Source organism: Artemia franciscana, chromosome 11, assembly GCF_032884065.1.
Source record: "Artemia franciscana chromosome 11, ASM3288406v1, whole genome shotgun sequence".
NCBI classification, from domain to species: Eukaryota; Metazoa; Arthropoda; class Branchiopoda; order Anostraca; family Artemiidae; genus Artemia; species Artemia franciscana.
Window position 1 is genome coordinate 13985399 of NC_088873.1, and position 16088 is coordinate 14001486.

The 16088-nt window shown below is 34.1% G+C and overlaps 2 protein-coding genes across 2 annotated transcripts in view; one reads left to right on the plus strand and one right to left on the minus strand.

Moving 5' to 3' along the window:
* LOC136032850 (TBC1 domain family member 20-like) overlaps nucleotides 1-8923 on the plus strand; it is a 47676-nt gene extending 38753 nt beyond the window's left edge. The window contains exons 6-9 of the mRNA XM_065713261.1: nucleotides 666-859; nucleotides 2493-2709; nucleotides 7297-7409; nucleotides 8634-8923. Of these exons, the coding sequence (XP_065569333.1) occupies nucleotides 666-859; nucleotides 2493-2709; nucleotides 7297-7409; nucleotides 8634-8832 (723 nt within the window). The 3' untranslated portion in view covers nucleotides 8833-8923. The remainder of the gene's footprint in view (nucleotides 1-665; nucleotides 860-2492; nucleotides 2710-7296; nucleotides 7410-8633) is intronic.
* Nucleotides 8793-15196, minus strand: LOC136032851 (guanine nucleotide exchange factor MSS4 homolog). Its single transcript, XM_065713262.1, has 3 exons — nucleotides 15150-15196; nucleotides 10847-10948; nucleotides 8793-9155 (listed from the first exon to the last, which is right to left on the minus strand). The coding sequence occupies exons 1-3, from the start codon at nucleotides 15192-15194 to the stop codon at nucleotides 8925-8927; spliced, it is 378 nt and encodes a 125-aa protein (XP_065569334.1). The 5' UTR covers nucleotides 15195-15196; the 3' UTR covers nucleotides 8793-8924.
* Between the last annotated feature and the right edge of the window lie 892 nt (nucleotides 15197-16088).

A 16088-nucleotide genomic window follows, 5' to 3' on the forward strand; every position in this document is an offset into this window, starting at 1 on the left:
ATATTATACAAACAATCAAGGCGCGACTGATATTTTAGCTTCTCGGGATTTGAGATGCAGCAATGTCACGATTAACTATGCTAATTTCTGCTTATTTTAGGGCAGGTATTTGTATAGGCTAGTTCTTGTTCGTTTTAAGTGTTTAGTTCGCTCTTTACTTTTCATGGGAAAATTATGTTTTTTTTTTTTTTTTTTTTTAATACAGCGACATCTAAATTTATTCGGGAAACTTGATCCTTGAAATTTTATGCACGGGCAGAAACCTTCGCCTCATGGGGAAGTGGAGGGTGAAAACATGTAAAACTTTTGACTTGCATTATTTTGCACCATTGCAACCAGTAAGAATAATACACTGCCAAGGCTGTATCAAGGTGGGGAGGGGGATGCCAGACTCCCCTCCCCCCGAAATATCTATCCGACTCGTCATTACGTAAAAAAGATGAATACAGACAGATTTTTGATGCCTTTTTTTATCCCCCCCCCTCTCCCCGAAAAAAAAATCCTGGAACGACCTTGTATACTGCCAAATAACACGGTTTTATTTGTAGCAAGTTATAATCGTTAACTATGCGGCATTGACAATAATCTATGGGGTAACTACTTTCGCTATCTTCACTATTTGCTTTTAAATTCAATAACGACGAATCATTGTTCAAAGTTTGTAGGGCTATCATGACGTTGCAATTACGTTGCTGTTGGTTTTGGGAAGTGAATCTGCCTTTCATGTCCTCAAGAAGCTTAGTCTTACTCATTTGTGTGAGTTTATGAGGAAAACGATGGAGCCTACGACACACCTTTTAAATATTGTACCTTGTATATTACAACGGACCAATCCTGAATTATTTGATCATTTGGAGAGGTAATCATAAATACGTTATTGAAATAGTGTTATTTAAGTTATTTGGCTATATTCTGGCGCATTTACAAAAATTGTGTTAAGATATCCAGAGGTAGGGTCGCAATTCACAAAAATGTAGGGGGAATGTGTTTTTTATAATCTAGAGGGGGTGACAATTTTGTTGCTTTTTGTTTTGTTTTTTCTTACATGACAATTCGAAAGCAAAAACGATATTTTTTTTCAATGAAAATACCAAAAAAGTTTTTCAACATTTAGAGGGCTATTGCCCTCTTCTCGCCAGTTGGCGGCACTGTAGACAGGATTATGATATTATTTTTATCGTTTCGCAGCTTTTGTTTTCTAAAAGAATATAAATGAAGTAATGATTTGTTTTTCATCTTGTGGGCCAATATACGTCCTGTGTTATATTATGACTGAGTGTGGGCTCGGTATCCTTGAGATAGTGTTGCGATTTATCTTCTATTTGTCATTAATTACACTCTTCGATTTTCTTTTCTCTTTGTTTGCTTTTTCAATTGATTGTCTTGAAATAAAGCATTCTTACCTGTTGTTTCTATAATGGAAAATTTTTGTTTCAGAGTAATATGCTATTTGCAGCACCTCTCTAAGACTCTTAGCTAACATAATTTATGTCATATTCGCTCTCTGAACTCTTTCTTTTCTTTTCCTTTTTTTTCTCTTTCCCTGTTATTTTATTATTGTAAGAATTGTATTATTTTACATAGTTCAATTGGTTCATATTGATGTTCTTGCGTTTTGGGATTTTGACGTGTTGGCCCAAATCATTTTGTACATACAAACTCTACAAAACTCTTATACTGATTCGGTAAGATCTCGCTCTGTGCATGAATAAGAATTTAGTCAATGAATGTACTGGAAAATGCCGAGTTTTAGCTTTGCTGCAGTGTCAGCACTTTGAATATGTCTAAAATGACTTTGTTCCACGTTGATTTGGAACTCTTCATACAACTTAGGTATAGAAGAACAAAAAGGTACAAAAAAATTACCATTTTCCTCGATTATATCTGGCTTTTACTAAAAGCATTGCATGGTATTGAAAACGAGGCGTGTGTATAATTACTATGCATCATAAAATTTTGTGACTTGGTTTGTAAAAAAAAACCTGTCTTAATTTTCATTGGAAGCTACTTTTCTAAAAAGAAGTGAATATAGGTAAAAAATAACACTGATGTATCTTAAAGTTAAAACGTCGTTTTCATTTATTCATTCTTTATCCAGGACAGTTTTTCTTTCGTTTGTTTTGCAATAAGTTTTTTTAGGAATATGAGCCCATTAGTTTTGTTGCGAGTAACAGTACTGGTTTCGCACTTTTTTTTAATTTTCACAATTAATTTTCACTTTTTTACATACATTATTGTTCATGTGTGCTTATTGCAACGTACTGCAGTTAATTTTCCTTATTTGCTTGATAGCGTAGTAAGCTTTAATTTACTTTGATTGTGTTATGACAATTTTATTTTTTTAATACATTATTTGGATTTTATTTTTACATGTCCAAAGTCTTTTTCTCTTGTTCGCCTCATTGGTCCTTTTTGTCCTTAGCCAGTTTCCTGCTAAAACAAATGCTTCTATTAAAAAGAAAAGCAATAAACATAATATTCTTGCTTTTCAGGGCAAGTCTTGGCACAATATTCTGTCTTCCTTGGGTTATAACATGGTTCGGACATGAAGTAAGAGAGTATGGAACTTTATTAAAGATATACGATTATTTAATCGCATCGCCGCCTCTCGCTCCTATTTACTTGTCTGCTGCCTTTGTTTCATACATGGAGGATGAATTATTAGAAGAAGAATGTGATATGGCAATGCTGCATCACAAGTTGTCAAAGGTAAGGTATCCGACTGCCTAGTCTTAGGAACACTAGTCCAGGTGCTACGATCTAAAAGCTATTAATCATGATCAAATCAAAATAAAGCAAGATATGTCAAGTTTTTTTTTTTTTTAGTGCGCGGGCTTTCTCAGTTCATCGAGACATTTTAAACAATAGGTCAGAATGATGATTCTGCAAGTATTTATGTCATTGAAAAAAGGAGATGGCACACTTTAAAAAACCCTCCATAGATCCTTAGAAATAAATGTGACATTGAAAAATATTACTCGGATTCACGCTATAATATTTACTCTTTCTTTTCTCATTCAAATCCCTAAAATGAGGAGGGTTTTCCCTGCGAAAAACTTGGACCCTCCCTTCGAGATAAGGGTCGGCGCCTTTTCCGTATTTCTGTTTTTTTGGGGCGGGGGGAGGGGGATACGATGAGATCGGACAGCTGAAACGTATAATCGGAAAAACCCCGTTGTTGTTTTTTTTTTTTTTTTTTTCTACCAAAAAACAAACGACCCATTTTAATAAAGAAGACCAAATTAAACAGTTCGTGGTAACGAACTGTAGTAAGGAGCGACCCGGCTCAATAGTAAACGAAACTCTAAAAAAACGGAATTTTGATACCAATAGATATATCAAAAGAACTGAATTTTTATGCTGATTTTAAATATACAAGTTTCATCAAATTTACGAGCCTGAGAAAATTTGCCTTATTTTGGAAAACAGGTGGAAACACCCCCTAAAAGCCATACGGCCTTAACGAAAATCACACCATTGCATTCAGCGTATCAGAGAATCCTACTGTAGAAGTTTCAAGCTCTTATCTACAAAAATGTGGAACTTAGTATTTTTTGCCAGAAGACCGATCACCGGTGCGTGTTTAGTTGTTTGTTTGATTTTTTTTTTTGTTTTTTTTTTCAGGGGTGATCGTATCGATCAATTGGTCCTAGAATGTCGCGAGAGGGCTCATTCTAACGGAAGTTAAAAGTTCGAGTGCCCTTCTTAAGTGACCAAAAAAATTGGAAGGCACCTAGGCCCCCTCCCACGCTCATCTTTTCCCAAAGTCAACGGATCAAAATTTTGAGATAGCCATTTTGTCCAGCATAGTCGAAAAACATAATAACTGTGTCTTTGGGGCTAACTCCCCCACAGTCCCCAGGGGAGGGACTGCAAGTTACAAACTTTGACCAGCGTTTACATACAGTAATGATTATTTTGAAGTGTACAGACCTTTTCAGGATAATTTTTTGGTTGGGGTTGAGGGGAGGGGGCTACGTGAGAGGATCTTCCCTTGGAGGAATTTGTCATGGGAGAAGAGAAATTCCATGAAGGGAGCGCAGGGTTTTCTAGCATTATGTTTAAAAAACAATGAAAAATAAATATGAAAAGGTTTTTTCAACTGAAAGTAAGGACCAGCAATAAAACTTAAAACGAACAGAGATTATTATGCATATGATGGGTCAATCTCTTCCTAAATAGCTCGCTTTTTACGCTAAAGTATTTTTAGTAATTTCAACTATTTATTCTACAGCCTTTGTGATTCAGGGGTCAATCTTAAAGAATTGGGACAAAATTAAAGCTTTAGTGTGAAGAGTGAGGTATTAACGAGGGGGCAAACCCCCTTATATACATAATAAAAATATACGAATATAGAAGTTCGTTACGTAAGTTACTTTGTAAGTTATGTATATTTGTTTATTAATAAAAACGTTCGTTAAAAATTAAAAATTCTAGTTGCCTTTTTAAGTAATCGAGAAATTGGAGGGCAACTACGCCTCCTCTCCCACCCTTTTCCTCAAAATCGTCTGATCAAAACTAAGAGAGAGTCATTTAGCAAAAAAAAAAAAAAATAATACACAATTTTCGTTTGAATTATTCATTTGCAGAGAGCCAAAATAAAGACATGCATTAATTCAAAAACGTGCAGAAATTGAATAAAAAAAAACAATTTTTTATTAACTGAAAGTAAGGAGCAACATTAAAATTTAAAACGAACAGAAATTACTGCGTGTATGAAAGGGGCTGTTCCTCCCTCAACGTCCCGCTCTTTATGCTAAAGTTATTTACTGTTTAATAAAGTAGAATTGAGAGAGAGTAAAACTTTAGCGTAAAGAGCGGGACGTTGAGGGAGGAACAGCCCCTTTCATACACGGAGTAATTTCTGTTCGTTTTAAGTTTTAATGTTGCTCCTTACTTTCAGTTAAAAAACTTGTTTTTTTTTTTTTTTTAATATGCAACAAGATCGCATGTAATTATCAAACTTGCAGTGAATATTCCTGAAAATGTATTGCCTCAAAACATTTGGAGCTTACGTGACTTTGTATTAATTTTCAAACAGTACTTTCATGTCCAGTAATACTGTCACTAGGTACTATAAAGTAATGCTTAAATATAGTCAATAGGGGTACTGAAGGTGGTGGCTCCGAGAGATGCATAAATTCAGTATGTGCAAGAGTAGTCACTGTGAAATCCGGGCTGATCAAAGGTTTTGTCTATTTCTCAAGTAGAGAGGGGTTTTCTTATATATGCCTGAGAATGTTTGGAAAGACACGAATAATGCTTGTATTGTTTGTATTTTGCTTTGAAGAGCTCGTATGCGAACCAGTCGTGTCGAGGAACATGAAATACAAATTGCTTTATTTACTAGAAGTCTTTGGTAAATCATTTTGGCTAATCCCTGCCTTGGTAGTTGCGAGGTTAATTGGGAAAGTTTGGGGCTCACTGACGGTTCTGGCTTCTCTTGCATTCGGGGCTAAAGCTGAATCAGCATCCCCCTTATCTCCAAAAATTTTCAGGCCAAATTTTAACAAATTTTTTTAATTATTAACGAAATTTTTCCAACTTTATTTTAATAAAGATAGAATTTAAAAAAACCACAAAATGATTATACCCGTTAGATTATTTATTTGAAATTTTGCACAGCTAAAATTTCTGTGCTCAGGGCGAGAGCTCTGTCTCCCCCCCCTAAGGCCGCATCTGTTGGAGCTTAACGGGATTTGGAAAGTTCCCGTTCTTTTCTCGAGAATGACAGAGGCGTAACTTCGTCAAATTCCTAGGGGGAGGGGCAAAGTTGGAGTCAATTTTCCCAACTGAAGTAAAACAAAAATTTAAGAAATAAGCCGTTTGGTACTATAAAGGTACAATTTAGTACTTCAAAAGTACTTTATCATAGGCAGCGCAATAGCACTGTCTAAGTAAAGAACGATGTTGGCACAATGTATTATTAATTTTTTTTTTTACCAGGTCACTTCGTATCGAAAGAGCCGTTGTAGAAACTTCAAAAAGGACTCATTTGATTGTAAATTGAAGGAGTTAGAGCCCTTTTTAATAGTCAAGTGATTGGAGGACAACTAACCCTCCACCCACGCCCACCATTTCTCCAAAAACATTCAATCAAAATTTGGAGATAGCCATTTTGTTCAACGTAGTTGAAAGGTCCGGAAATTATGTATTTGAGGATGACAACCCCCCTACAGCCCTCAGGGCAAGGATTGTAAGTTATCCCCTGGGGGCATATAAGGTTCTTATAGAAAGCGTTGTCGTAGAAACTTCTACGACAACTACGAGTTCGGCGACGAGTAGGGTTCAAAACCCTTCTAACTGATATTTATTCCTTACAATCTTGATTAATTTTTGATTTCTACACTATGATATAGTAAGCAATGAAATATAATACAATGTCATTTTCATAAAACACCTCATACAGTGTCCTGTTTGTTCCTACACAGAAGTAAAAAATATTAATAAAAATACTTCTTCTTTAAACTTGTTTTTCAAAATGGACTAAAAATTAGAAACTAATTTTTTCTCCATAATCTATGAATACAAGTGAAAACGAGGGGCGCAAAACGGATTGGACTTTTGATGGAAAGGAGTTGAAAAGATTAAGTTATGTAAGGTTCAGGCTGTTTGGCGACCTTTTTTATCATTTATATTCATGGATTCTCGAGAGAGAGAGAGAAAAAAAAGTATGGTTTTTAGTCCATTTTGAAAACGAATTTATTTATTTTTTCCGTATATTTATTATTTTTACTATTCAGTCTTCTCTAAGACTGAACAGTCTTATTACTCTTCTCTCTAGGATTCGAACCTAAATTACCACGGCTACAGGCAACCGTTCCTACCGTTCCACTATCTAATCTTGTATAATAGTGTTTGTTTTATACTCTTTGCTGTGCCCAATGACCTGTTTATATTGTTTTATTTATACAAGAGGGAATATAAAAGATGGGTAGTTTTATTTTCACGGTACTGATAAAATGTGGAAGCAATTGAACATTCAGAAGTGGTCAGAAAAGGGCTCACAATTTTTATGTGATAAAAATTAAAAAAATACTAGTGGGTGAGAAGGAAAAAGAGTTTAAAAAAATAATAAGAACGATGGCAAAGTTAAGACAAAACAAGGAACGACACCAAAACTATCTTAAAAAATAAAAGGAGTCTTTATATAAGAGGGGGACCCTCCACGTAATCCAAAGCCTTCTTAATTCCCTATATTTCCTGCAATTCTTCTGTTTTCATCTTTTTATCCGCCTCACTCACAGAGAAATTTCTTTGTACGTGCCTATTTGTCTTATTCTTGGCTATTTTCAGTTGCCCTCATTAGTTACAAATTGGCAACAGTTGTTTGGCATTGCAACCAAGTTTTACTGTGATATGCCCCCCAAGATAATACTTGAAGATGTAGAAGATTATCTGGCAGAAAAGTAAGTGCATATTACATACACACACATATACATATATATATATATATATATATATATATATATATATATATATATATATATATATATATATATATATATATATATCATCTCTTCTTCTTTTTTCCTTCCTAGCTTTTTCTTATTGAAAGTTTCTGTGTGTGAACTGAGGATATTGACTTGGTAAAGGGTATTTGTCCTCAAAAACTAAAAACCAATCTGTAAATAATGCGTGAAACGTGAAATTACTCGTCTTTCCCCGCAATAGACTGTATATCAGCTTTTCTATAGTTTTTATCTTCTCTTGAAAAAAAAATCTTAGCTCCTGCACAAACCTCTGCACTCCACTGAGACAATCATGACTGCAGTCACATCTTCATCTGCTCCTGTGTCTCTTTCAGCCTCATAAAAATCAGTCATACAATAGTTGAAATGCCCTCTGTTATCATCGGATTAAAATCTCAGAGACTGGTAGTTTTGTTTGTTATAAACGAGGTTTCAATTCCTCTTCTATCCATAAGATTTTTAGGAAGAAAGTATAAAAATATCCTTTTTGTGGCTTTTTTTTTACAAAAATTCCCGATCTGTATCGAATTTCGATATACATATAAAGCTCGAGTCTAGGATCAGACTGAAACAAGAGTCTTGCCTAGATCAGACTCCGGTAGTAATTTGTCTCATTAATTTCCTAATACCACATTGTTATTGACTGCAATGTGACTGGAGTATGATTTGCTTCAAGAAATCCTACCTTTGCTTCTATTAATAGTGCATGTATTGTTCCCCCTTTGTTTTAACTCTCAGAAGTGAAGCTTAAACAGCTACTAGACAGAAAAGGTAACAGGGCATTATAGGAAAAAAAGACAATATAATGTGAGTCAGATTTATGATCAGAAGTAGAGTATCAGGATGATCAGATGATCAGGAGGAGTAAAGTACAAGAACAGACTATTTTATTCCTCGACTCTTTCCTATTGATATTGCGCTACTCCTGGTACGAATTTCTTCTCTTCTGCAAAATTTTAATTCGTGTTTAAAAAATTTGAAGAAACTGAAAAATTAATGTAAGGCAAATTTTAGGTAGCCCCCACCCCCACAACTCAGGGGAAAGCTGGAATGATATGTTATTCATAAGTGTATCTATAACCCAAAAAGCTTAAGCAAATTCAAGCAAAAAGGGATTAGATATTGAAGTCAGAGCGTATATATTTCTTCTTTTTTTTTCAGGAAAATGAAAGAAGAAGAATATGCCCTGGAAATGAAACGAAGAGCCAAGATGCACCAAATGGCTGTACAGAAGAAGAAACTGCTGGCTGTCAAGAAAGGTTCTAAACGTCACATGATGGAGTTTGTAATTATTAGCGTTGGTGTAGCTGTTGCAGCCAGTTTTTATGCTTTCATGAAAAATGACATTATTTTAATTTAAAAAGAAAGGGTACATTTTTTTTGTCTTTTTTACTTTGTTGCGCAAATCGATATAGCCTGTTATGAATAAAATCACATTCGTAATTGTCAAATTCATTGTTTCACTCTTGATAGTGCAATATAGCTTATTTTGGTCTCAGTACAATGCCATCCAATAGGACCACTTTCGCAATCAGCACAGATGAGATATTTCTTGGATTCAACAGTATTTGAAAACCCCACATTTTCAAAATCATATATATTTTTGACTGCAACAAACTCTGAGACATCTTCTGTTTCAACCTCATTTGTGTCCTTTTTTAAAGTCAGTTTTGGTAGGCTTACCTAGAAAATAGAAAAGAAAAGTCTAGAAAAAATGTAAAAAACCAGTGGGATTTACAAAAAGTTTAATCTTTTCTTTGAAAAATTACTTAGGTTGCCTCTGTAATTGCTTTATGGAGTTTTAACTAAACAACTGGCATCAACTTAAAGCTAAAGAAGCCTTATTTATTCGAAATTAAAGCCTTAGTGTCAGAGCAAAGAATTTAACTTTGCACAGTTAGAAGTCAGAGTTGGTAGGATTCAACAATTGTAGCTCAGATAATCTTTCAAATCTTTATATGGACTGCTTCTGGGTTGTCATCGCAACATTTTTCCTTTCAAAATGAGCAAGTTTTACTTGGCAATGAGAAAAGTGCTACAATATAATATTTAAAGGTAGGAGTCTAAATTTGACATGTAAATTATAAAAGTTAGAGTCATGCCTTTGAAAATCCAACGGTTCGAAATTTATTCTTTTCACAGCTCCAGGAACAGGATTTGGACTCTACTGCTAAAATTGCAGTAGTTGCATTCAGAATTAATAAATTACAGTCTCTACAAAATCACTTCTACTAGTTGTGTATCCTTGCTCATTTGATTTCATTAATCAATGCTTAAAAAGGGAAATAAATTTATTCTTTTAATGCTCCAGAACAGGATTTGGACTCTACTGCTATAATTGTAGTAATTGCATTCAGAATTAATAAATTGCAAACTCTACAAAATCACTTCTACTAGTTGTGTATCCTTGCTCATATGATTTCATTAATCAATGCTTAAAAAGGGAAGTAAATAAGACCTATAACACTGTCAAAGCATATTTTATTGGGATGAAATACAATTTAAGATACAGAACTGTGTAAAAAAAAAAGGAAAGAGTAGTAAAATAAAAGTAAAAAAAGGAAAGAGTAGTAAAATACGCTTTGCTGCTTGCTTCATTGGTCTTTGACCAAGACTATTTTTCACAGAATCAAATTTCTCAGAAAATAAAAAAAAAACGTTGCTGTAGGATTACTCTTGAACTAACTTGACAAAAAAAGAAATGCTGTTTTCTGTTTCTTGTATTTTAAAAAATAACAATCCAGAATTTTTCCTATGAGTGTTTTTAAAACAAATACATTAATGCTATGCCCAACTAAAAAATTACGCTCAATAATTTGACTCCGAATGAAATAAACGACTGGCAATAAAACAAAATCGTCCAATCTAGGAAAAATTGACCCAAAAAATCAACAGTATGATGAGAAAAAGTATACAAATGCTTAAAAAATTTTACCATTACTTTATTATTTGCACTCCAGTAATCTAGCAAATTTTAAATGCTAACCTGTTCAAAGATACAATTTTAATTCATACTATTTTAATTTTGAATTTTTTCTGAAAACTCAATGGACCAAAGACACTTCTTTTTGTTGGTAATTTTCAACAACAATTGTTTTTGCAAGTTGTTCTTTGTGCGTAAAAGCAAATTTGTTGGTCAAAATTAAGATGAATTATTATCATTATACGCTTTATATTATAAAAATTAATAATTTTTGGCTGGATTAACGAAATCAATCATGAAACTGAACTAAATTTGCTAATAAGAATTTTTACTAATTGTTAGTAATAGTTTTTTTCCAGTATCTGCAAAAACCCCTTTGAAAATATGCAAATAAGTGTTATGAATCATTTCAAAACAAGTGAGTTAATGCAATCTAAAAGAACAAATTTACCTCCTGGATATGGTGCTGTCCGAATCCTTCAGCTAGAATCTTTGATGGGCATTTTTGACAGAATATGGCTTTGGCATAGTCTTTTGAATCATTGGCCATTTTCTAAAAATTATACATATTAAGTTTACAATATGCAGAGATATTGGTAGTTTCATAAATAAGGAATATTTAGAAACTCGCGATAGCAAGGGAAATGGATATTTGCAAAAACACAACTGTGAAAAATTGCATTTGCTTTCTTTTTTGGTGTTTTTTTTGCAATTATGCTAAAATTCTAGATGAAGGGCTTCTTGTTATATTTGAAAGAAGCTCAATTGGGAGGATAAAACTTTCATAAATGAAACTAGGGCCAACATTGAGGCCCTGGATTAATTTCTGGGACTCTCATTCAGTTATATTTGTTTTGTATTTAATTAGCATTCATACAGAGATTTGTTTTGCTGAGTGAAATGAATGTGAATTAGCCACGCCCCATGTCAGCAATTCACAGAGACACTATACTAAAAGGATTGTTTTGGGGAGTTGTTTTTTAGAACCTACATTTGACAAAAGTGGGCCCCAAGTGATAACAGGTTTTATTACGTAAAGGGGGCCTTTGCGTGTGAGTTTTACTCTATAGCATTTTGGCCTTACTGAATAGGCAAAGAAGTATTAATCATTATCAATATGTCAGTGACAAAATAATTCTTTGATTGTCGTATTGATGAGCATTGAGCAGCTGCAGTAATTTCGAAACTCCACACAAATAATAAAATGCTGAGAACAAACTACTGAAAACTTAACTGATTCATGTTAAGACCTGCTTTATGGTTGGAAATGTACGCCAGATGGAAATAATATTCTGATGCATGGTGTTGGGGCTCCAGAAGGAAATGAAAACCTGCAAGATACCATAGTGACATTCTTCCAGTCTAGACTCAGAATTACAGATGCCAACCAGCTATGTATAGGTATCATGTCTTGTATTTCTAAGAAAACAGATCCCTCCCAGTCAGGAGCCAGCCCAACTCTGTGGCAAACTATGTAAAAACAAAAAGTAGCTGAGCTGATCTTTGTCAGTCTTGATAACACAGATTGCTCAGTCATTATGAAGGAGTTTGGAAGGCTTAAAAAGATGGTTTTTGTGTGTCAATAGACTTACCAGCTGAGCTTGGTAAGAGAAGAAAGGAATTGGTAGCTGTTGGGGACAAATTGATAACATCAAAATCACCAGCTGAAAGGGTCATAGAGACAAGTGTAGTCCAGCAAGGAATAAGATTGTGACTAGATATCAAAAAGTCTTGAAATTTGCAGTGACCAAATTTTCAGATGGCTGCTTTGATCCACATAAACTATCAATAACAACACAATCTGCCAACGCTGATTCTGATTCTTAAAGATTTAACAGCATTCATGAATTGATTTTTTTTTCTTTTTTTTGTTGATTTTTTTGCTGTTATAGTTGATAAGATAAAATTAAATTATGGTGTAGAAAGTATAATTATTATAAGGTGGATTTTATGGGCATATCAGCAGAAATGGGTAAGAATGAAATTGGTCAAAATGTTGTTTTTGCTTGCCTAATGAGTGATGTGTTTCCCAAAGTGTTTCATTTTCCCATTTTTCTTGTGTCTTGTAGCTATCCATGTTTGTTTCCTCTAGTTTCCTATTAAAGGTTCATTGGGTGTGCACATTTCTTGTGGCTCTTTGATTCACTTCAAAAAACAACCACTAACTGATCCTAGGTCCACTGCTATTTTTATTTCATCTAAATGACCTAAACCCAAATTTCAGGACTTCAAGGTGCTGCAAACTATGCTGTGGTGAAGAAACTTGCAATGAGGACAGTGACTCTGATGAACTGGTGGCAATTGCAGATGGCACTACAATGGCCTCCTGTGACTGGCATAGTAAATTACAAATTACATCTCTTGGAGGAAACTTACATATGGACTTTAATCAGTAAATATCAGGCTGATATCTATGAAAAAATAAATTTTCAAAATGGCATCAAGATCTGGTAACTCAATTCACTTTTTTGTTGGATATTCTATACACTTTTTGTGGTGTCCAGTTTTGCCCCATACTGACAGAAGTTTGTTTTCAACATTTGCGCTTCAACAAAAGTTATACCTTGCCTTACAATGTTACTTGCAAAAGTTACTTACCTATTTAAACACAATAATTCTGCATAACAATCTTTGTCTTAGATTAAATTTGTCCAAGATTAAGCCTCCTTGTTATTTACATGGTTTTTTCTAACTCTAAGATTCTGTATTCAAGATTGAACAGTATTTTCTATCATTACAACATAAAACTTGCCTATGATCCAAACTCCTGAAAACATCAGACTATATCCACAGGCAAAAATGCAAATTGATCTTTACAAAAACTATAAAAATAAAAAGTAGCATAAAAAAGTCAAAGATTTCACTCATTGCTGACAAAACTAGAGAAAGCATCTCAGAAATAGACACGCAGCTCAATGACGAGTTGGAAGACAAGTTTTTACATTGTGGAAGTATCAGTGAGTTTGAGACTGATGAAGAATTTTATTGTGGAAATTTTGTGCTTGTAAAGTTTTATGCTTGTAAGGTTTTGTGCTTGTAAGGTTTATGGTAGGAAAGAAGCAAAACTCTGCTGTCTGCTGTTGGTGAAACTGAAAAATAAGTGGTAGAGTAGCAAAAATAAATGACATATGCAAGTCTGCTGGGAAGTTCATCTTCCCTGAATGTTGAGATTGTACAGAAACTGACTTTCAAGACTGTATCATAAAGCTTTCTGCACTGCTTTCAGTAGGAGGAACTGGGCAAACAGTCAAAGCTCTTTTATTTGGCCCAATTTTCCACAAAATAAATTTAATGAGGCATTTAACTTGTATATTATCTTAATTAAATATTTATATTATTTGAACCAAATATTATAGGTATTAATTAATAAATGTCCAGAAATTCTCTATATAAGTTCAACATTGAGTCCAGAAATGCTAGAATGCCAGAAATGCAATGTTAGTCCAGAAATGCTGCCTTGTTGAGGCAGCTTTGGACACTTGAAGAAGTCATACATTTTTTTAGTATCTCCAAAAACCTACTCAATGAATGTCACTGAAAAAAAATCAACAAGAAAAGTGAACTGAGTTATCTATTTGCATAAAAAGGAAGTTTGTGTCTTTAAAAATTTGCCTTGAAGGGATCAAAATCCTCAAAATGTACAGTTTCACTCTTCTTTCTCCTACTGCTACCTAATTGGATAACAATCAAAAGAGCAAAAGTGCAAGGCTAAAAACATATAGGCTATCTTTTGCATTTATGTATTATAACCACCATAATCAAATTCTTGGTCTGATTAGAACTGATTTTGGTAAAATTCCAGTTAATTGACTTCTTGCTATCTTGGAAAGGGTTTAGGTTAGGAAAATGAAACTTTCAGGGATATGTCTACAGGCTAAAGCATACCCTAGGAAGGTATTTTAAAGTACCAACATCCACTCCTTTTCCCTCTAGAGGGCCCTGAAATTTGCCTATATGACAGGTCTATACCTATTGAAATTTGGACAAAACAACATTCTACCTTAATTTTCAGTTACTAATTGCTTTTTCTTTGCCTTTAGTTCTGAAAATGCAATTCCTGTTATTTGAGTAGAATTCAGAGTCATATTAATTTTTTTTTCAAAATTTAGGAAATTTATTTGCATATTTTTAAGACCTTATAAAACAGAATTGGCTAAAGTTCTGAAGCTGGAAACAATTTTGTTGTACTTCAATTAAGCAGAAGATCTATTGTGCAAGGTTTCACTTTTATAATGCACATATTTTTAAAGGTCATCAAAGGTCAGGGCCCTCTAGAGGGAGAAGGAGTGGAGGTAGGCCTAGTTGCTTCAAAATAACTTCCCAAGACATACTTTAGTCTATAGATTCATCCCTGAAAGTTTCATTTTCCTTACAAACCCTTTCTGACATAGCAAGAAGTCAATTAACTAGAAATTAACCCTGATTTTTTTCTGTTTTTTAGTATGCGCTTGGTAATAATCAGCTTATTCTAAGATAGACAAACCACAATGTAAGTGTGTTTCAATAGAATATTTAACATATGCAGTTGGTATTTTGATTAGGTTAGAATGCATTTAAATATCATATAATTGAATGCATTTTAGGTGGCCTAATTTCCATAAGTATCTTTTGTAGTTCCCATAATTTCATTTTCATCCTATTTAGGTATATTTCATTTGAATTAACCTAAATTTGCTTCTTGAATGAGGTGGCTACAATACATAAAACCTTTTTGTGTGTGTGTGTCACATTTAAGCAGATCTATTTTAGCCTACATGGTTCACTTTAGAAAACAGATTGCAAAGGTTGTCAGTTGTCATTGTCCTTTAAATATAGATCGGCTAGCAAAAGGTGCATCAAAATACCTTTCCAGGAAATTATTAAGGCTTCGGATCCAATAGCCTACTGACAGTCCCGTTTAGCCCACCTTATTTCAACTATGCTCGCCTATTTTCCAAGATCAAATAAAAGCCCTAGTCATGAACTTTACCAAATTTAAGAGTACTAAGCACTACTGTTTTTATTAGGTAAGTTATTTCATAAGTGGTCTCGATCTCTTCTTACCCAAATATCCCTTGTTTTTGGCTATTCAAATTATGTGCCAAATGTAATGTTCGCAGCGTTTTGGACTATTTAATTATTCCAGTTTTTCAACAAAGATTGTGCCACGAGATATGGAATTAAACCAGAGACAAAATGTGTGTAATAAAGGGCCCCAACTGAAGTAATTTATGGTACCGATCAATTTGATGCTTTTAATCGTTTTTCATTAGCCTCTAAGGCTTCTAGCGTGTACGAGTTTCATAGCACATGGCCTAAAGCACCTGGATACCCGACCATTTTCTAACATTATAGGATGGGGCACATAGACATCTGTATCATAGACCTGGAAGCCTCACGACTGCAAAGAGCTGTACTTAAGGGAAAAGGTGGTGTGCTTTGCCATGCCAAAGATTTTCTTCGGCAGCATACCGCTGGTTGACGCCTATTTTTCCTATCGAGAAGGAGTTCCAAACCTGTTCAATACACGACAAGCGACTTATCGCTCAAATCCGAATAAACTGAAGAGTTCATTAAAGCTCTTTGGTACTCCAACATCGATACTTCTGTGCTAAGTTGTGAGAGAGAGAAATTTAGCCTTATCAAACGAAAACGACCAAAATATTTTGCTATGGGATATTTAGGTGGTATATCTGATCGAAGATTATGGGAGA

Coding starts and splice junctions, on each gene's coding strand:
- LOC136032851 (XM_065713262.1), bottom strand. CDS start 15,194: ATGACAACTGACAACCTTTGCAATCTGTTTTCTAAAGTGAACCAT. Junction 10,949..15,149: donor TGTTTTCTAAAGTGAACCAT/GTAGGCTAAAAT, acceptor TATAATTTTTAG/AAAATGGCCAATGATTCAAA. Junction 9,156..10,846: donor GACAGCACCATATCCAGGAG/GTAAATTTGTTC, acceptor TCTATTTTCTAG/GTAAGCCTACCAAAACTGAC.